At 34.9% G+C, this 23,933-nt stretch overlaps 1 protein-coding gene across 6 annotated transcripts in view; it reads right to left on the reverse strand.

Annotated features, from left to right (window-relative positions):
- LOC132548223 (Kv channel-interacting protein 4-like) overlaps positions 1–23,933 on the reverse strand; it is a 380,433-nt gene that overhangs the window by 347,331 nt on the left and 9,169 nt on the right. For 3 of the 6 annotated variants that reach the window (XM_060212059.1, XM_060212076.1, XM_060212092.1), the window contains exon 2: positions 12,427–12,546. The exons of 2 other annotated variants lie outside the window; for them this stretch is intronic. In XM_060212059.1, the coding sequence (XP_060068042.1) occupies positions 12,427–12,546 (120 nt within the window). Of the gene's footprint in view, positions 1–12,426; positions 12,547–12,675; positions 12,871–23,933 lie in introns of those variants that run through there. One more of the 6 variants, XM_060212100.1, reaches the window with a different exon arrangement.

The raw sequence follows: 23,933 nt of genomic DNA on the forward strand, positions 1-23,933 counted from the left end.
AAGTAAGTTGGTTACGAGTTCGTCAAGGGACCCACTGAATCACTATCTAGTTAATATATAGCAAATCGTCAATGTGTAATCAAATATACGTATCCTGAATCAAGCACTTGCTCCATCTCGTTAATTACAAAGTACCAATGGAACCATCCCAAGTTCAACACGACATGTTGTGACTAGGATGAAAATTAGCGCTTCAATATACATTAACGCATTTGTAAGAAAACATATTATGCAATAAAGCCATGTTCAAAAGTTGTGATGAACCAAATCATATTCACTAAAAATCCAAATGCACCATGACTTGCAGAGTAAAGTACCAAATGTAATACTAAAGCAATCACTTTACTCTCTAATATTTTCCTTATAGTTACAGTGTATCGCATGTTCATATATCATGTGTATATTGTATTATTGTCATTAAGACACTGAAAATTATAAACCTATAATTTTTTCAGTTGCTATTTTCTGATCGACACCTATTGAAAATATTACAAGTAGGCAGAACATTATGCTATCAGACATTATTTTGTCTCCATGGAAATAGTGGTACGGTACTGTGCTGGATATAACAAAAGCTAGTCAAGAATATCTAGTAGTCGATTTAAAAGTATTATCAAGTGATCATACCCCATTCGCGAAGATACTTTCGAGAGACATAAACCACATGCCGTATCCAAGATGACTATACGCTTGGTTGATATCAGTTTCCCTAAAAGAGTTAGCCATAGTGCTATATATGTCTATACATAACCAAGACATATAATGTACAAGCATCTTAAATAATGTTCCCTGATAGAGTATATTATTCCAATGTACATATTCTTGTCTCCTTGACTAGACACATTATCCATATATAAAGCATTGGTTGTTAAAATGCAAAATTCTTTAAGGATTTCGCATACAAGAGCACACTTTATATCTTGGTCTTTAAGGCTTGTCAAACAACGATAAGACAACACTTCGCTCACTGAGACAACATCAATGGTACGCTACAGATCACGAACACAACCATCACATCTAAAAGCTAGATATATCTTCTGACACGAACTTTAACAAAAGATCTGACAAACCATGTCACAGATCTTCAGAGGAGACGGAATGATAGTAACATTAAACGTAGTATTTGACAACGTACACGATTGTTTTTTATGTGTAGAGAATGTTGTTTTAGTTCATGTAGTGTATTGATGCGGTAGATGTGATATTATCCAGACATCCAATATGCACGGTCGTTCCAATGTTGCACATTGCATGCTTTGGCTATATGTGAAGTCTTATTTATTACTTGCATGTAAATTGCATTTAGTGGGTTTCCTTGTCATGTTTTAAAGTCCTTAATTCTCCGCTTAGGAATATGAAACAGATAAAGTACCAAATACAAAAAGGACGGTTAAATAGACATTACGTGAATGTTCTTAAGAGGAAACCAATCCCAATGGATATGTGCATACTTTAAACTCCCATTGATGTCAATGTAGTGAAACGAATACGACCTAAAATTCTAATCATGCGATCTATTCAACACAGTGTGAATCAAGAGACAAATCGGAAATTGTCAACATTGAAAAGGAAATTTTGCATATATCTTAACTATTGTTGTTAGGATTGTGATTTGTCATCTTCCACTAATGCGATGGCAAGAATATACTTCTACACCGCTCTCAGAAGAAGTGGCTCGGCACAGCCAAGGAAAACTACTTAATGATTTCATAACAAATTCGATTCAAATTCATTGGCTATTTGGTAGATCTTTCTTAAAATGACAGATCTTGATAAAGGGGGAACTGGAATTGTACTTAGATAACATTATAGATGTCTTTTCGATTACGTTCTTTACAGCTCATTTTTGTATAATGAGATACACTGAGCTTTTGATGTGACCAAGATAATTATACAGTATACGTAATTGTTTACACACAATGTTATCTTCTCTTAAGTACCACTGTACGCGAATTCGCTTTATGTTCATTTCGGCCTTTGAGGATTATACAATTGGGTTATATATGTGTATCAAAAAAGTCGCCCTCCCTGTTCATGGACGCAAAGGGATAAAATGATCCGTATACAGTATTGCGAACTACACGATAGGTAAATGAAGAGATGTGTCAAATTTACCACCGTCTTTTGCTTAATCGGTGCACCCTTTTGTATAAATCTATCTTTAATAAGCGGAATACCGTGGTCTTCAAAAAAGAGCAGAGGCAGTGACAAAGACACTGTTAGAAAAATAAGTGAGCACCGACCATTATAAAACTCTGAATAACGAAAAATAAAAAGATGAAATTTCGAAGTCCCTTAAGTTTATTTTTCGAAAAGCCATTTTGCAATTATTATAAAGTAGCAGCTATCACAGAAATCGCCATATGCTTCTTCGTTGATTTGAAATAACCCTTCATTGGCATTTATTTGCGACACTAATTCATCATATCAGATGCATTGCTATCGAGAAATTAGACATTTACAATAGTTAAATCGCAATCACAATTTGTATTTCACATTCATGATAAATGGACATTGAAAATACAAAATTACCTATATGTCACTTGAGAACACTGTGTCTGAGCTTTAATCGACACGTTGGTATTGTTTTCTTAAGTTATAATTGAACATGTGAAATGACGGATCTTAAATCAAATTCAGTTTGAGGTAACTTCTAGTAAACACATAGAATTTGATGAAATGTCTGGAACACCTGTCTCTTTAACCACAAATAGAATCTATATTTATATTTTTCTTTCTTTTTATTGCATTTTTAAAAAGAAACGCAAACACAATTTTTTAAAAAAAAAAAAAAAACATTTTCTATTGATATCAGCTGATTTGACGTTACGCTTCCTATGACGATATCATTGTGAAAAGGATATTTATGTGGTATTCTATCATTTACGCTGTTTTCTGTTACCAATCGTTTTCAAAACTATATAGCCAAAAGCCAAAATCCGAAAATCCAAGACAGACTTATTGGAAAAAGATCTTATTCAACAATCACATCCTTTGCGTCCGAGCTCGAAAATCGGCCAATTTCAATGCAGTGATTAGAAAGCCAGGCTCCTATCGGTCAAAACAAATCTAAACCAATTAATCATCACTCAAAAAGTTGTGCCATCATTAGTAATGTTACGTTATTGTTAAGCACATGCTTAGGTCATCTAGTCAAATAATCTATTTCTTTCCACTGCAAAAAGATGGATGTAGTTACATGCTAAATTTGGAATATCGCTTTGAAGTATATGCTTACATGATATGCAGGCTGGCAAAACTTATTTTTCAATTGATGTAATATAAAAAGTAGACAAATGTATCAAGCATATTCTACAGATCGATAAGGTGTTGCAAAATTACTTTCCCTTGGCAAAAGGTTGCTCCCTCGCTATGTCAAACAAGCTTAATTTTCCTTGATATATTCATCTGTTACTAAATGTTATTTCAGATGCCATTTTCACATTGAGCAAGTTCAACCTCTGAAAGAATTTTACTTTGTATGTACACTTACTTGTTAGATAGATACGTTTAATAAATCTTTGTTAGAAAAAAACTGCCGAATAACACATATCAACACAAAATTAGACTAAAGTACAGTAGAGCCAAACAATAAATCAAAATGCATCATACAGCTGTTAGGTGTTACTTAGTAGAGGAATGTCGCAATTGATCTGATATTCATGGGTGTACTCCCATCATCACGATTTTCGTGGAAGAATTCGTTAACTGACGGACAAACTCGTAACACAGGGTTACAAAAGATGCAGGTTTATAATAATGAAGAGAGGTAGTACGGTCATCATAGTGGTCTCATTGAGAAATATTCTATTTCTTTGTACGATATGAAGCTGGACGTGTTTGATAACCGTTAATTTACATGACCAACGTTTACATGGCGAGTGTCGTTGATGAAGCAGAAGACGCTTACGCTTTCGGAACACCTGGTTTTAATATCCTTGTACGTTGCTAGGAGTCTTGTTCGTATCATACATTAGCTTTATTGCATTTGAGTTTGGTTTATGATTATGTTGACATGTTGGTATTTTCTTGTTGTATATTGATGAAATAAGATATCCTATTCTATGAAGGGCAGCTGTAGTTGCCCCGTGCTTCAAGACATCTAGCAATTTTCAAATTTTTTGATTCCAGATCTTATATGACCAATAACTTTAGCTATTACGTACAGCCGGTAGTACTGACAGAAGCACATGAACTTTAAGCATTGTTCAAACATTTCATATTAAATACACACAGATCATATCCGACCGAGATCGATTGCTTTAGTCGATATATCAAAATTGCACCAAGACGGTGAGAAAATAAAACAATTATCCTGGCAAAGTAGTGTAGGGAGCTCAATATGTTTTCATTACAAAGTACAGTGTAAATATTTACATAAATAAACTGTTTTTCCTCCATTTATTGACATATTTTATAATGAGCCAATCGACCCAATGTACATGTTTGTGAATATTTGCTCAACAAAGTCTTCATGCTCGGAAAAAAATATTTAATGATTAGGTTTCGTTGATTATCTAAATGTCTTCATCGATGAGTAGATAGCGTCTGTTGTGATTGTATTGTCGTTACATTACATCGTATGTTTAAGTACACACGATAATAATAAATAAAATGTACTCTAGGTTGAACTAGAATAGAGAAGCCCTGAAAACTTAATGAAAAATTAGATTAAACTGAAGTAATATTTCAGCATTTGATTCAAAATTAGCTTGTCTTCGATACAGAAGCCATCTCATGGTTATTACACATATCTGTAGACGTCAGTCTTTCTAGGACTCGTCAGAGATAATAAAATAAAGGTCTCAATATTAAAACTTAGTTAGTTACTGGGAAAATTACAGTTGATGGAAAAGTTGTCAAAATCTATATCGGAAGGGGCACATTTAATAATAATAATAACGATAAACATTATCTATCGAGGATATACAACCTAATGTAGCCAAAGTCTAATCTCTCTCATGGTCCGAAAGGTTAGTAAAATTTGTTAGGTACATAATAATCTAAAGACATTCTAAAGTTAAATATACATAGATAAAAGGGATACTGTAAAACACATAAACATATGACTAAAACAATTACATACAATATTGACTAAAACCCTGATTATCACAGAAAGCACTAATTTCATGCTTATGATTACAAAGTAAGTTAAATGGCCAAAGCATCATAAACGTAAATGCTAATATAGCAAAGATATGAAAACAATTCCAGAATACATGCTAATAGAGCATACATAAAAATGTTATTTTGTTTTCTTTTAAACTTATATATTCGCAGTGATGCTTTATTGCTTCTTTTCTCAAATACTTACTGATGGTGATGATCTTACACCACGAGGAAACTGGTTCCAGATTTGACAGCCTTACACAATAAAAATACTTAAATAAAATTTTGTTCTGTGCTTAGGGATATACACAAAATGCTTTTCTGTCTGGCATGGATATTGTAAACTGGATTAAAACGAGAACATACATGATAGGAACAGGTCCACTTACACATTTCACAGTTATAACTGATTTCTTATACTGTATAAAGGTCAATAGGCATCCATTTAACTAACGAAACATGTCTTTGGATGGGGTGTAGAATCGAGCATCTGAGATGAGGCATGCTTCACATTTTAAGATTTAAATTATACTATCATTACAGCCATACAGTACACCAATACACAAAATGTAGAAATACCAATAATGAAAATATTACAGACTTCCACTTGTTGGTAGGTCCTGCTTTATACGTCGGAGCAGCACTAGACTACTGTTCACCTTAATTACTACATAGTCTACATGTTCTGAAAACGACAGGTAGTGGTCTATTGTTACATCAAGGATTTTCTCAGTATTTACGTGTTGAATTTGCTCACCACTAGAATTGATTAAACTTGTTCCTATCCTTATCCAGTCTACAGTGCTTCTGTCTTGTTGTTAAGATCATGGATATTGTTTTATCCACATTAACTACCATTTTATTTTCAGTTTACATCATTCTGTCGTTCCAGACGCAGACAATGTAAAATCATCTACATACAAATCTGTTCTGGAAGCAGCTTTCAAAGTCAGATCATTTATGAAATTAACAAACATCAGAGGTCCAAGTATAGAGCCCTGGGGTACCCATGGGAAATTCGTCTGTTCTTTACCTGTTTTACACACTTTTGGTATCTATCATGTGAGTAAGATGAAAAACAACACAGAGCAGTAGTATCACACTGGTAAAGTTTCAACTTTTCATCCAGTACAGCATGGTTTAAAAGGTCGAAAGCCTTCCTGAAATCAGGGAAGACCACTCAATTTATATTACCATGACCAAGTTCAATTGCCCACGAAACTACAACCTACTATGGAACAGTGAATGATCTTAACGAAAACCGGACTGAGAAGAAAAGACAATATTGTGTTTATTTAAATAGTCATAGAAATTGTCTAATAATTGAATACGTTTTGATTTATCTGATAATTGCATAAGACCACTATTTGGTCATTCTACTATAGAGCATATTAAAGTACAATGGGGATTACAATCCGTTCTAAACAGTCAACAGCTTATATCTTATCATACATTATGATATACTGTAAACAATAAATCACTAATTGATACTGCAACAAGGTTTCCAATCATACGTCGTGCATGGAAACAAACATTTTTGCAACGACATATTCATCAACCTGAGCTAAATTCAGGTTATTTACCTCATAACAAATGCACACATACCACTTTAATTTACAATGGAGTCATTTCCACAAAAACAAAAATAAAGAAAAAGAAAAAAGAAAGAAAAAACTAAATGCACCAGTACTAACTTAATTGAAATATACTACCAGTTCGATTTCAGATAAGACATGCTTCAATGCAAATGAAAGACACACTATTGGGTGATCAAACAAAGCACACACATCTATGCTTACTCAATACATCATGGGATAATTCCCATGAACCACATGCATCAGAGCTAAATATATACATTATGAGATAATTTTAGACGTGCATCGATACAACCAAAGTCTCCCATGGGGTTAATTCTATAATATCACATGTTTCAATATTAGGTAAATATACACAATGTAGAATTCCCCACAAAACCAAGTAACTATAGTTATTATATATAACGCTAGGTATGCCTAGCAAATGCGTCGATATTGTTTGGGAACAGTAGACGGTACGTTCCACAGTAATGCTACACCTGGATGACATACATCACACCTAGCTAAATACAAAATGAGGTGATCACCAATTTTGATATAAAAAATGCATCAAAACTAAACATCATCTGTCTTTAACTAACATGTGTTTTTTTTTTAATATTTGATCAAATATCAGTAAGGTAAATAAATAGAATAGTGTCGCGTTTTCTTGATAAACAACTTTCAGTGTAGCATTGAGCTGTTCCCACGGTGGTTATCTGATTATTTACAAACATAAAGTAACATCAAGCATTACCTAAAGGCGGTTACGTTAACAGTTTTTTTTATTTCTTATGAAGATAAATCATAGCTCGTATAAAATAAATCCTCTTCATTAAACTGGGAAAATTTGAAACATCGAATAAAAGGAACCGTAACGTTATCTTGCAAATCATAGTAAAAAATGTCATGTAAATCTTTGAAAGAGAATATTCTGTTTGGCAATCCAACGAACAACCTAGTTAAGAGTAGCAAAAACAAAACACGACATACGTTTCCTAAAAGAGTTCTCGTAAAAGGTGCAATTCGCAAAAGTTACATTGATAATATGACAGTCCTCAGATCTTTTCCGATTCTTGTATAAAATCTGCATGAGGTAAAGAAGAGGAAAATACAATATAATGAGGTCTCCACACACATTGAAGAAACGTTATGAAACAGAAAATATTTAGGAATAGTAGTGAATGCAATTTGACTTGTATACTATCAAACAAAATTATTTGTATGTTAGATACAGGCACAACATGCGGTGCTCAAGAGACAAGACAACCGTTCCTAAATTCCAAGTAATTGCTTTTGAATAAACGGTGTGTAATTAGCAAAACCTTGATGTATATTCTTTTAACATGCAACGATTCAGCAATTATCCACTGAAGCTGCATAATTCTCTGTTCGGAACAAATATATAACGATCAGGGCTCGTTACATCTCGGCACACAAACACACAGCAATGGTAATTAGTGTTACTAAGGTTAATGCTGTAATTAATCTTTCGCAATCAAAGACTAAAATGCACATAATGCGGTATTTCAATACAAACTACACCACATGGTATTTACATATTCATTCACGACATCATTTGCCTAAATGACATCAGTGTTATGATGACATTACGATACAGTTTTAATGCGTATTACAAGAATTGTTCATGGACTCAAAGTATCTCAACACACAAAGTATTGCTGGATTTATAACATTTCCTTTCAAACTACAGTCTTTTTCTGTATTTCTGATCAAAATATGATTAAGAATACACACAAAAACAACATTTCGTTCTTTTTTTACAACATAAAAGAAATATAGTAATAACCTCAGTATAATCTATAAGAAAGTTTTCTTCCTCACCTTCAAAGTTCATGGTCAAGAGTTGCCGGACTTCCAGAGTGGCAGATTGGGTTAAATCCAAGCAAATTCGACAAAGTTTTAAATGAAATGATACCGATATTGTGCGGACGCGTGCACTGAACGAGTGACAATCAGGTGTTGTTTCACGTTGTACCACACATCCAAATATGGTGACGTCCGATCTGCGGAACCATCAGAGGTAATAATAGACGCGGGATATAATACAAAATTGATCCAGCTTAAACATACGCTACCAGACGGGACAGGAGAGTAATCACCACATCCCGCCCCTGCTGAGTTATCTCCCATTATCTGACGTAGTTCACAAATATGTGATATATCATGACGTCATTGGATCCGATAAATGACTAATGAAGAAAGGAAAACTCATTTGCATAGCTCATTTTTGTTTACCAAGAATTATTTATTTGTTAATATATTATGTTAAAAATAGTTTTGTATTTCCACTGGCATTATCATTTCTATACACCAAATTCGTTTTTTTTTTTTTTTTTTTATCATTCGTTTTTGTTTTTTTATTTGTTTTTGTTACAATGCCAAAGCAAACCATGTCGTCGTGTATAAAAAATATAAAAATGTCATAATTTAACACAAGTAACCATTGCAGTATCTTAATATAATTCAAGATGCATATCTTCTATCTCTACTTTGCGGCCTCAAATAAAAATATTCAAGGGATATCCCTATTTAGATTATTCTCTTTTGTTCCAGTGAATGATACATATATATTTATATATATGGACATAACCTTGACCTTACATATGTCAAGCACTGGATTCTTTAGCTGTGTTACGTAAACGTCTGATTCTAAGAACCAAATGCCAATTAAGAAACACACAGACAGGAATACTTTACAACCAATCCTAAGTCTACTTCAAAACTAAATCAAAGTCGTCAATAGGCTTACACCATCCGAAAGAATCTTTGTATCAAGGACCTACATCTTAAGCACTCGGGAGATTCAGACGAATAGTAATAACACTCTAGACAAGACGTCACTCCAACAAGATATGAGGCCCGTATAAACGGCGAATGTGTATTCGTCAAACATGGAATCGTAGAATACATGTACATACGTGTATTGAAATCAAATTGGATGTAATATTATCATGACAAATGTAACTAATACGCAATGGCTTTGTTCATTCCTATTCTTGCAAATGAAGCATGCGTCAGTTTTGGATATGATTACAGAAGCTTAAGGAAGGGCAGTGTTTGATGGTATAAACGATCTAAGGTCAATATATCCTCACATTTTATCTTTTTATTTTTTACAAAATCCCTATATCTTCGTATTCATATCATTTAATATCACTGAAAATGCAAAAAAGAAATCTAGCTGTTATTCGTCAACAAAGAAATGCTATCCTCTATAAAACAAACACTTCGATCGTAATTGATTATCTATCCTGTGTTTTGATTGTACCTTGACGACATACATTATCGCGGAAAAGTTTTGCCCCCGTTAAATTTTTGCTCTTTTTCAAAGAACAGTGAGGCGAATTTATGATTGGGACGAGAATTTGTTACACTATATAACCATGGAGCGAAAACAAACGTTAAACAGTATATCCTTCACGTTTAGTCCGTGTTATAGAATAGACTTTTTTAGCATTCTTAGATATACAGAATCCCTTATTCTTCACTGTTATAAACATAGTCGAATTTCGTTATTTCGAAGTCGACAGGACCGTTGGAAAGTTTCGAGTTATCCGAGTTTTCGATTTAAGTGAGATCGCATTTCAGTTAAAAGTTTGGGCGGAACAGACGAAATACTTCGGATTAAACAGTGTATTTCGAGTTATATGAGGTTCGATTATGTCAGTTATTCGTGTTAGGTTTTCTCAATTTGCGTACATAATTTTTTTTAATTCACAATTGTTTTTTACCATTAGTGAGATATGAAAGCTTCATAACAGATAAGAATGAGTCGTACAGATTTAGGATGTGAACACTTTTAACCATAAAATTCGTACTATATTTTATTCGAAGATATTGAACAAACATCCAGTGACTGATACATTTACACAGATGGAATATATCACATGGCTGCTTTATCTCTTTTTTAAAACAATTCATCATGTATCTGCGTTATTCATCACATATGTGAACACTAAAACTTAACCGAAGATAGCAATAACTGTTACATGAGATCCATGACTACATAGTTTATAGCCGTTATAAAACGTTTTTATAAAGCATTTTCCATCGGTTTCCACCTCCTATTATGCTTATGGAACAAGTGCATGTACCTCTCCTGCATATATGACAGATTTCAAGAAGTTCGCATGATTTCGAAACGAATTTATATTATCCTGTTTATCAAAGAGTCATTTTCCCAAATGTCGTACAAATATGTTCTTTATCCATACATTAAACGTTCTTAGTGTGACGTCGGAATGTTATCAGGAAGCATGTGACGTCATCTTAGAATTATTTGATGACATCATGATAGGAATTGATATATATTATATAAGACCACACTGGAAAATCACGATATTGGTGTTCTTACTGCATTACTCTGCAATTTTGTGATAAATACTTTGTGGCTATGACCACTTGGCTTCTGTCAATGTGTTAAGCTATGGGTGTTCTAGAGTATATATCATTATCACAGCGGTCGTTCGTGTACCGTTGTATATATAATAAGATAAGTATTTCAAGGTCGTGTTCGTAATGAAACAACATAGAGATTGGCACATATTCAAATACACAGGGTTATTGATATTGAATTTAATATGAAATGGAACTTTGCATGAGAGTTGCTGTCGAAAGGAATAAATATAGTGATATGCTATTTTTTTGTTTACCCGGAAGAAATGTCAAGCACGGGGTTTAATTTTACGCGTGTATGGATATGCATTCTCATCGCCGGAGGAATGAAAACATCAGTTTAGCTGTTCGCCTGCACGAGTGGCATATGCCTACAATGTCCTACTTACAACAACGACTAGTGACTGTAATTTTCTCACACACGAAACTCTAGCTAGAGGAAGCTGTGTGTTTGTATAGCTCAATGCCAGTGCAAATATATACATATATTTATGTTATCACTTCATGCGCTTTCATGGTGCCATGAAACCGAGTAGTAATGATCTTTGAAATACCTGTAAAACCTTTCATCGTAAACGCTGTGATAATGATAGTTTTTTGTATGTTTTAATGAAAATGTCCTTCAGATATATTTCCGTTCAAACTTCGAAGGGAATTGTGATGCCATGCATGCTAACCAAGCTCTCGTCACTCTATACAACAATATACCTGATAATCACTCACTAATAGACACTGACTATATATAGAGAGTTATTTATGGGAGAAATCCATTTACTCTCATTTCAAAACTTGTATAGCATTAAGACTTCGTGTTCAATTGTAAATGACAACGATGTATATTTCCAGGAATATCAGTTATGTGTTACTTATCTATCATTTTAAGGTTTTGATTTCATTTCGGGAGTGAACGGTGCTTACTGTCGTCTGCTGCAAACGACCGCTCAATATTCGAACAGTAATATGGAGTTGTTTTTTTAATCATTTATGAAAACACACTCCGACCTTTTGGTTTAGTAAACTCTGACGGAATTGATTAATCCATAAATACGTATAAACCAGACAAGGACACATATTACAAACGCAACGATTTCAAATTATTGTTAGGGACCACTGTGCTATACAACTTACAGGCAATTCAATTCCACGAACATCTAAATTTGAATGTTCAAAGGCATCGTAGCAGAAATATATGTAGAAACAACGAAATACACAATTTAGTTTCTCAAAGTGCATTTTAAAAATCAATGATATAGAAATTAAAAACATGATGGCTTCAGCTGATATATAATGAAGCTGTACCAAGATATCTATACATTTTACATACCTCCACCAGAATCTGAAGAATGAAGCCGTTTCCTGGATTTCGCACTAAGAGACCTTTGTAGTCGTGATCCAGGAGCTTTTCCAGGTTTTCGGATCTTCAGTTTCTTGATCGCCTGTCCCACTGTAAAAATGAAGCAATTAAGAACAAGGATGTAATGACGTGGCTGCAGATATCACATAATCCCAAATCCAGGACAAAGTTAAACACACAAATAGCATCTCCATAACGATCAATTCCTTCCACACTTACTAGTATTCCGAAATTTTGACATGTTGCAAGTAGTCACATTTGCATAAATCCTTCCATCGTTGAATACATGTACAATATATATAATACACACTACTTAGGGGGAAAGCCTGTACGGCGAACACTATAGACTTGTTTCTCGTCGAACTCGCTACAGATAATACAACTCTCCTTCTCTCAGGCTAGGTTCCCATTGCCTCTCCATGGTAAACATCCCGAACGGACGGGTACCTAAAAATCGAACACAAATCGCTCTATGGTTACTGGAAAGCCACTGCAGTTCGTATGTAATGAAATAGCACATTACAAACACTAAGATATTTCTCATGTGTATGCAGTTTATTTTTAACAACTAAAAGTATACATTTATGACAATTTTTTAACAAATTAATAACAGCCATGTGTTTAATGAACCATTTAAGTCATGGTTAAATTTATTCAGTCAACTTATAGATATAGGATAAACAATTATCGGAAGTCTTATTCGGATTAATTATATAAAGAGACAAATTAAAGATATTGCTCTATTCATGCAGAGACCTGTTTTTTTCACCTTTTGAACAATGTAAATAGTCATGAACGTCGCCTTCTTGCATATATCTTTTCCAGTAACTAAACGCATACAACTGCCTTGCTTCAGCAACATGTCAGCGTAGGTTCATGAAAATAATCGTTAAAAAAATTAAGGGAAATGAAAATTTATAGCGATGCTGACGTCGGATTTTATATGTAACACCTGGGGGTGATTATACTGCCCCGAAATTCTCCATGCATTTACGGCACACGTGCACACGCGTGAAAGGCTCCCAGGTATAACACGTACAATGTTGACTTAGGTAAATCAATGCTTGTTCGTATACACGACATGTGAACAAACTGAAGACCAAGACAATGCGACATTATTAAGCATGTCAATAATAACAATAAAACATTGTATTGATTTAGAATTGGAACCCAATGAACATGTAGAATTTTCAGTTACATTCGCAGTTATAGGCGTATGTGTACTGTTGAGAAAACTATGTTCTCGCTGAAGTGACACTTTCTTAGTTTGTATCGATTAGGTTTGAAAACTCGTACAAAAAGCCGTGCAATCGCTAGCCTACAGACAGAGGTAGCCGTAGTCTGGCGAATGCGGCCTACACTGACATTTAGACGTTGGGGCTTTCTGCAAGTCTTTTGGGGATCAATTTTCCAAATTTTACCGTAATATTGGTCACCAACAGTTGACGATGCAAAGAAAGATTCAACAGTATATAGACATATGTAAACACTTTGTTTCATAGTAACGTTTGTAAAGCCTTTGACATTTAAGGATGAAGGTTAATTTTGATATACGACTTCAACGGAAGAGATGTTGATAGTGCTCAAATTAGTAGGGTAGCCAAGATGGATCAATACTGGGACATTCCTGGATTTTTTTCTTGTTCTGGTGGAGCTAGAATCTGATATTTCTTAATCTTATACTATCAAATTTTTTTTTTCTTTTGTGCTAATTTCTTTCTGCGTGCACATCAATATTCCAGAAGTTTTCAATGGTTCGAATTTTTTTCTGCTGAAAGAAATCGTTCGGAGCAAAAAGGATACGTTTTTGCAGAAATTATGGAAAGAACCAGAATTTTCTTACATAGTGTATTTGCAATGCTCCGATGTTTGCGAGTTTTTAAAATTTCTACAAAAAGTCAGCCTTTGCAGTAACTATGACATACTGTTTCATTTCTAAAACATTTTTTTTTCTGCAAAGAAATTAGTACAGCAAATATTTTATTGCCTAGCAGAATAATTTATGACAGGATTGAATGACATATGAAGGTAAAGTAATTGAAAAATGAGTTAGTGATACTAATTGTACATAATATATGAAATTAACATTTCAAATGAATATGATGGTCATTATAGTTGCTGCCACGTGCATCAATATAAGATGAGATACATCAGAACGTACACCAAGACATGAAAGAAAAGAAAATGCAATGATACTGTATGACAATCACAGCGGTTTTATACATCTGAAAATACAATATTGTGATAAACACATTTCATTATTTCAAGATGTTTAGATAACATGATAAAGATATACATTTAGCAATAGATTAGTAAGTTTTTTGAAAATTTTCATCTACTTTCACTCAGCGTATTGAACTTTGTAAACTTAATAACCTGAATGTTTAGAATACTTTAACACCACTATCAGACATTGTATCCTCAACACATTGCGCCAGATTGAGTAGTGCCTTTAATCCAATATATTTATATTTTCAAGTACATATTTGAGGCTGGCCAGAACGAGAGCGGTCAATTGACAAGTTTTCTGCCAGCGTAAATGTGTAACGGGACATGTTGATCAATTGAATCTATTTAGATAAGGATAATTTCGAACAATATCACTGCCTGTAATTATGACGCTGGCTGACAAGAAATAGCCAATGCTGTAATGAAATTTAAACATTTATCGAAATTCATTTTGCTTTGAGAACAGCGTTGAAGTAACGTTTTTCGTGGGGTTTTTTCATTGTGCTGTGTTTCGTTTTGTTTTTGTGTTTTAGTGTTTTTTCTTCTTCAGTTTTTTTCATTTTTTTTTAATTTTGTTAGCTAGTGTTTTTTTTTATTTTGTCTTCTTTTGTTAAACTTTCACGAGACATACGACTCTTACAATCATGATATACCACCGATTTTGACCTCATGGTATCTAAATTCTTGTCGATGGTGTGGTACACAGGTCGAATTTACGTGATGTGCCACGTTAAATTACCTGTGTGGTGTACGCTAGCTGGCATCGTGTGTCGTCTTGGGGTTTGCAGTGAGAAATACACACACATACACGCAATGCATACAGTGCGCTGTATCGTTCGCACGTGAATGTTATGTTGCCGTTGGCGGTTCTTGTCATCTCATGTTTCTATGAGTGGTTAATTGTGCTCCAGTTGTTGGAGTAGAATGGAATATAAATCAGTGTACAACAGGCTTTGAAGTAGTTCATCATGTATCACCCATCCACACAGCTTTGTACTATTGTCCCTGTACAGTGTCAGCCAGTCACTAATTGTATGGTAAAGAGCCGTGCATATGTACTTGCTTGTTTATGTTGTCACACTGTATGTGTAGAGAAATAGAGCCTCCAAGAACGTAAAGTATAAACCCACAGCTTCATTGTATTGGGGGTTAACAACGGAAGGTGCATATAAATCACAAGCAATACAGATACACGTAAAGACGAAATAGAGAAAGTTCGATATAGAGGGTTAACAGGGAAGATATACAGAGGTTGATATGGACATATACAGAGGTTAACATGGACCTATACAGAGGTTAATATAGACGATATATAGAGGTCAACATGGACATATACAGCGGTTAACGTGGACGATATAAAGAGGTTAACATGGACATATACAGAGGTTAACATGGACATATACAGAGGTTAATATGGACGATATACAGAAGTTAACGTGGACGATATACAGAGGTAAACATGGACATATACAGAGGGGAACATGGACATATACAGATGTTAACATGGACATATACAGAGGTTAACATGGACCTATACAGAGGTTAATATAGACGATATACAGAAGTTAACGTGGACGATATACAAAGGTAAACATGGACATATACAGAGGTTAACATGGACCTATACAGCGGTTAATATAGACGATATACAGGGGTTAACGTGGACGATATATAGAGGTAAATATGGACATATACAGAGGTTAATATGGAAATATACAGAGGTTAATATAGACGATATACAGAAGTTAACGTGGACGATATACAGAGGTAAACATGGACATATACAGAGGTTAATATGGACATATACAGAGGTTAATATAGACGATATACAGAGGTTAATATAGTCGATATACAGAGGTTAAAATGGACCTATACAGAGGTTAATATAGACGATATATAGAGGTTAACATGGACATATACAGCGGTTAACGTGGACGATATAAAGAGGTTAACATGGACATATACAGAGGTTAAAATGGACATATACAGAGGTTAATATAGACGATATACAGGGGTTAACGTGGACGATGTACAGAGGTTAACGTTGACGATATACAGATGTTAACATGGACATATACAGAGGTTAACATGGACCTATACAGAGGTTAATATAGACGATATACAGAAGTTAACGTGGACGATATACAGAGGTAAACATGGACATATACAGAGGGGAACATGGACATATACAGATGTTAACATAGACCTATACAGAGGTTAATATAGACGATATACAGAAGTTAACGTGGACGATATACAAAGGTAAACATGGACATATACAGAGGTTAACATGGACCTATACAGCGGTTAATATAGACGATATACAGGGGTTAACGTGGACGATATACAGAGGTTAACGTTGACGATATACAGATGTTAACATGTACATATACAGAGGTTAACATGGACCTATACAGAGGTTAATATAGACGATATACAGAAGTTAACGTGGACGATATACAAAGGTAAACATGGACATATACAGCGGTTAACGTGGACGATATAAAGAGGTTAACGTGGACGATATACAAAGGTAAACATGGACATATACAGCGGTTAACGTGGATGATATAAAGAGGTTAACGTGGACGATATACAGAGGTTAACGTGGACGACATACAGAGGTTAACATGGATATATACAGAGGTTAACATGGACATATACAGAGGTAAATATAGACGATATACTGAGGTTAACATAGTCATATACAGCGGTTAACGTGAACGATATACAGAGGTTAACGTGGACGATATATAGAGGTAAATATGGACGATATACAGATGTTAACATGGACATATACAGCGGTTAACGTGAACGATATACAGAGGTTAATATAGTCGATATACAGAGGTAAATATGGACGATATACAGATGTTAGCATGGACCTACATAGATGTTAATGTGGACGATATACAGAGGTAAATATGGACGATATACAGATGTTAACATGGACATATACAGAGGGGAACATGGACATATACAGAGGTAAATATGGACGATATACAGATGTTAACATGGACCTACATAGATGTTAATGTGGACGATATACAGTGGTAAATATAAACTACATATAGAGGTTAACATTGACATATACGGAGATATAGAGACTGACAATGCGATATACAGAGGTGAATATGGAGGTTGACCTTGACGATATACAGACGTTTGCTTTGACGATATAAAGAGGTTAATACGGAAGTTAGCATGGACAACATACAGAGGGTGACATGGGTGATTTACAGATGCTAATATGGTGGATGGCATTGACGGCATATAGAGGATGACATGGATGATATACAGAGTTTATTACAGAGTCGACACGGACGATATACAGAGGTTAATACAAAGGTCGGCATGGACGATATACAGAGTTTATTACAGAGTCGACACGGACGATATACAGAGGTTAATACAGAGTCGACATCGACGATATACAGAGTTTATTACAGAGTCGACACGTACAATATACAGAGGTTAATACAGAGTCGACACGGACGATATACAGAGGTTAATACAGAGTCGACATCGACGATATACAGAGTTTAATACAGAGTCGACACGGACGATATACAGAGGTTAATACAGAGTCGACATCGACGATATACAGAGTTTAATACAGAGTCGACACGTACGATATACAGAGGTTAATACAGAGTCGACACGGACGATATACAGAGGTTAATACAGAGTCGACATCGACGATATACAGAGTTTAATACAGAGTCGACACGTACGATATACAGAGGTTAATACAGAGTCGACACGGACGATATACAGAGGTTAATACAGAGTCGACATCGACGATATACAGAGGTTAATGAAAATGTTAAAGCGGCCGGTATACAAAGGTTAGTACGCAGGTTGACATGGACGACATAAAGATGTTATTACATTCGACATACCGAAGCTAAAACAGTTCAAAGGTTACGAAGAACGATATACAGATGTGAATATGTAATACAGGCCAACATAGAGGATCCAGACCACATAAGTCCCTAACGTGGAGTTATACACCTTGCAGTAAACTTCTTATTACTTGTATGCGCCTGTGATATGCATGCCGCATATCATTGATTCAATCTCAGCTCGGATACATTTGCTGTCATGATATAGTGACTTTAGAAAAGGGAAACTGCTGTTGTGCTGTCAGTTTTTGAGGAGCAAAATAAAATCGTTACGGAGTTGAAAATAAAAACTAACGAGCAAGAACCCGAAGGAACTACATACAGAATGACCCCGTAACCTTTCTAACGACACCATTGCAGAAAGATTGATTAATTTAGTTATAAGTGAGTGTGGATACCAATTAGGATAACTTGGTAATGCTTCATATAATTAGTGAAATTTAAAAAAAAACAAACATGGATTGGTATAAGATTGGAAACAATGTCTCAAATTATTCTCTTCGGAGACACTGAGATGTAAAAAAAACGCAAACCAAAGGTCAATAACTTAATTTGAATTAGCTTAAAGGTCAGGTATGTCTTCTATTAAGCAGTCATGCAAGTAGAAAATCAGCAGGTCGAACATAGAAAAAAGCTGTCAGAATACGTCTCGTAGCAGACAGACGTGTAATAATAACAATTACTTCGATTTACTTCACGCTCACTTAAATCGTCGGGAAAGCCCATCTACGCTGATTGATGAAATTCAAATATACACATGTGTTGCTTTATCATTACGACTTTTTGCTCGGTGCAGATATTGAATATTCGTTCTCTGGTGCATATGAACTATGTTTCACCACACATTCTCGGCACTTCAGGAGTAAGTTTCATTCAGTAATCTGGCGTCGTTTGATAAAAAGAGAATTATCGATTCAGCTTTTTGTCTCATTCATTAAATACCACTGAAAAAATAATCCTCGATAACGGCGGAAATGAAAAGACAGCACAAAAACATACTAAATAAAAACACGTCAAGATCTCGTGCAATTACTGCAATGTTCTGACGTCACAATCGACCAATAAATGATTTGCAAGGGAAATGGGTAGCTGTAACATTGTCCCTCTTGTAATCCATGAATGCTTTGCTTTACTCCCGCCTAATTAACTAACTTGATGTAGTGGTAGCCCTCGAGATTTATTATCATCTCGCGAGAGTTTACCTACAAGACTCTAGTTGCCTTTGAAATACCCATCTGTCTTACGATAAAGTGCAATTACTTGGTTGCAGTCCAAGTACTTTCGTTTACAGAAAGTGTGTTTTACAGAATTTATCACAAATAGGTTTCCACTGCATTGAACACGTGCATGTAACCTGATCAACCCTGACGGCATCCGAAAAACGAGCTTGTGGATGCAAGTCGTTATTTGAGAAAGACGCAATCGTAAAATTTGAGGTTGTCGCATTACTAACGTTGCCATTGTATTGTGTTCCATTTTCCACGCAAAAAGTTTTTAGCATACGGACTCTACCATGAACTGTACTAGTAATTGGGATAGTAAAAGCAATTTTCAATAGCAATATTGCTTCATACGCAAAGTTATAGTTTCCAGTATAAGCTTACTCTCCATCTTGATGAAATCACTTCACAAAGGCCCCATGAAAAGCTTCCCTAAATGCCTGTTACGATTAAGATTCAACCAAAATCTTAAGCAACTAGACTTGCGTGATCAGAAGCTTACTTACAACTTCTTCATGGTTAGGTAGTTGGTACAGGCAGCTAATAAATGGTAATCGGTTTGGCATTTCGTCAAATTCATGATGTTGTCTTTTTTTTCAGAAGAAAGACTATTGAACAATTATCTAAAAGAACGGCTCAAATACTGGTTTCACACAGAATACAAATAACATCTAAATCAATCTTCATTACGCCGTCCCTTACTGGCATGTTTCTTTACTCTCTGTATATATCCATGATACGATATATGGAATAGACATAAAATGTTCCGAAATGTCCGTGATAGATCTGCGTCATAAAAGCGATTCAATGTATTCTGATTCACAATACAAAGAATTCCGTAAACAAAAATCTCAACATTAAACACTATATAACAACAAAACACTCAAATATAAAACCCACTCGTGGCACTAGGCAAAAAAGTAGAACAATGACTTAAACAAAACTTTCTTCCTTTCACAATGAAATTTTCAACACAGCAATCGTTTAAACAAAAAGCAAAACAAACCAGTAAACAATAAGTTCATTTTACACGCTCAGCGAACACTTAAGCACAACAAACTCATAAACAAAATGACTCTTTTAGCACACACTTAGCGCGAACTAAAGCACAGCAAACCCACAAACGAAAATGCTCTCCGCTCAAATATATAACGGGAAATAAAGCTCAAAGCACAACATAACACAATCCCTCTCCCCCACACGCATACAGCCACCCACCGACAACCCGCACCCACCCCACCTTCTCCCAATACGCTCCCTTCTTCGATACTGAACACTTAGGCATGCATTTCGCCAAAACGCACACGGAACATTGCATTTTCAGTCAAAGCACAACAAAAACGCAAGCAACGCCAAAGAGTAAGAATGCAACACTATGCCTCGGTAAAACCCTAGTTTCATCTTGCACTTCACTTTTAGAACATATTTCATTTAACGTTCAGAAGAGAGAAAAATATCCCTCCCAGATTCCTTAATTTTTGCAGATTTATTCCGAATTGTAAAAAAGATACCGATCATTTTTATACGATTCAGCATCGGGAAAGAATTACAAACATCAAAGCTACCAATTACAAATACACTTGTATCTCAAAATGGAATATAGGTTTGGGTTTGCCTAGACGGAAATAGATATGGCATTTGTTCAAGAAATTGGAAAAGAATTCTGACTTGTTAGCAGTTGAATGACCCTCAGCTATATTAAGAAAATTCTCTCACGGCGATGATATAAATTTACTTTCCGTGGCCACTGTGAGTGCATCATTTGTTTTATTTTAAAGAATGACACAACTTAAATAACACAAATTGTAAGGTACAGTTTCTTTATAATGAAATATCACACAAACACATCAAAAACATGTAACTCATAGATTTTCACATTCTTTTCGATCACTTTGAAATTTTTCCGGTCGCCTCTTAGTCTTTAAAATTTTGTCTTTAGCATCACTGACGAGTCCTAGAAGGACAAAACATCTGTATATTTAGCATCGTTGACGACTCCTAGAAGGACGAAACAGCTGTATGATTTAGCATCACTGACGGGTCCTAGAAGGACGAAACAGCTGTATGATTTAGCATCACTGACGAGTCGTAGAAGGACGAAACAGCTGTATGATTTAGCATCACTGACGGGTCCTAGAAGGACGAAACAGCTGTATGATTTAGCATCACTGACGAGTCCTATAAGGACGGAACAGCTGTACATGTATGATGCAGCTTTACTCATTGCTTCAAATCTACTGTATCTAACTCTAGAATTGTATTCAAAGGTGATATTCACGTGTCTCTCTTTTGTACAATCTCCACATAGTGACATAAGCTGACTGTAAAATGTTCTTAATACAAAAATACATGCAGTATTAATTGAAATAATTTTTATTGCATTCATAACTGAATATTATCTCTAGAAATACACTATTGTATTCAAGAGAATTGAGTCGGTATTGTCAGATCATATTGGCTGATTTCATCGTGATATCAAGCTTTTGACTTAAATAGCGACATGAAGGATATTTTTCTACGTGCACCATTCCTGATATGAGGTGACAAAAACGTTTCAATCAGAAAGAAGGTTAAATGAATAAATAGATCTAGGAGATGAGTTTTATCTTGAAGCGATTAATACACAGTCACTATAAGTCAATTTCCGGAATCGTTAGATAATTGTGATAACACACTTCGTCCCTACTCGTTCAATTAAGCAACGACATGTAGGAATGTAATTAACAGTAGACTTATCATTTTCCCGATTCCCAATGACCTGTCTCCCTGACCTCACTTGAAGATGAAAGCATTGGGAAAATGAGAAGTGGATAAGTCTTCATTATCTATATTTTCAATTAAAAGTTCAGAGTCTGCCTTGCACACTCCAAGAATTCAACCAAAACCGAATGTTAACGCTGATCTCTGTGAACGAATGTAATCACATTAAGAACACGTCATTGATGCAAAATAGCATGGCGAGTTTCTTCAACATAACAGGAAACACTGACCTTTTGGAACACCTGGTCTAATTTATCTTCCTTGTACTTTTCAGGATTATCCATGCAAACGATTCTCTTGTTCATATTTTACCATATTTTATAGGTTTTTATCAAAATGTATTGATATGATTCAGTGATCATGAAAAATTATACGTAACTATCAAGCGCAAAAAGCATCCTTATCTACCTCAATACTTGTAATTTGTTAGGGGCTAAAAATTTGGATTCCATTACTTTTCAAAAAACTGTATTTGAACTCATTGAAATTAATTAATAAAAGAAACCAAAACTGAAAAAAATAGATAAATAAAAACGACTGAGATCTGTATTTTTGGTACGAAACGAAAGTTATCAAATTACATGTACAGTATTGTAATTGTTATGATTATTAGCATTTACAGGTCTTTTGATTTCCAGAGTGCACGTTCACTTGATCACGTGACCAATTAATCGGTGCACGATCGCTAATACTGTAACAAGCAAACCGACGATGCAACATCGTGAGGTTGCTACGTGGGGCGCGCTACTCGAATCTGTGACACGTGTCTTGTCAATTTGAACGCGAAGTGCTAAACACCATTGTTACGTAATGAAATTAGCTTTAGAACGTACAACGAAACGTGGTGTGTATCCTGCATATGTATTCATTTAGAGGGTTTGAAAAAAGTATGAGGCAATGGAGCTAATATTGATTTCTACTTAGATTCGGGTCTGGAACTCTCAAATGTATACAAATGCTCACCGGTTCTGTCGATATACCTAGGACGATTTCGCCATAGACACATGTAAGGACAGGGTTTGATAAATATTGATCCTTTCGGCTTGCATGTGAACATTTTATTTCTGAACGAAGACAATTACAATTGTCAAATTCAATCGAATAAAGGTACCAAAACCATGATGTAGAAGCCAAGTAAGAGATTTGGAAAATCAATTTCTTTGTTATTCGGTTCCTTTCTCGAACACACGGTGCACGCCGAGTTTCACAGAAATGATAATATATAACTTGATCAGAACTACGAATGAGTATTCCTGCCATATACCGTTCTTACTTCATCGTTTTTACACATAGAAACTAACCGATCTCCATTCCAGTTTGAGCTTGAAGGATATTTCGTATCACCTTTAATCAATTACATCCT

The sequence above is a fragment of the Ylistrum balloti genome, unplaced genomic scaffold (genome assembly GCF_031769215.1).
Source record: "Ylistrum balloti isolate Yb309-2 unplaced genomic scaffold, AGI_CSIRO_Ybal_v1 Utg369616, whole genome shotgun sequence".
NCBI classification, from domain to species: domain Eukaryota; kingdom Metazoa; phylum Mollusca; class Bivalvia; order Pectinida; family Pectinidae; genus Ylistrum; species Ylistrum balloti.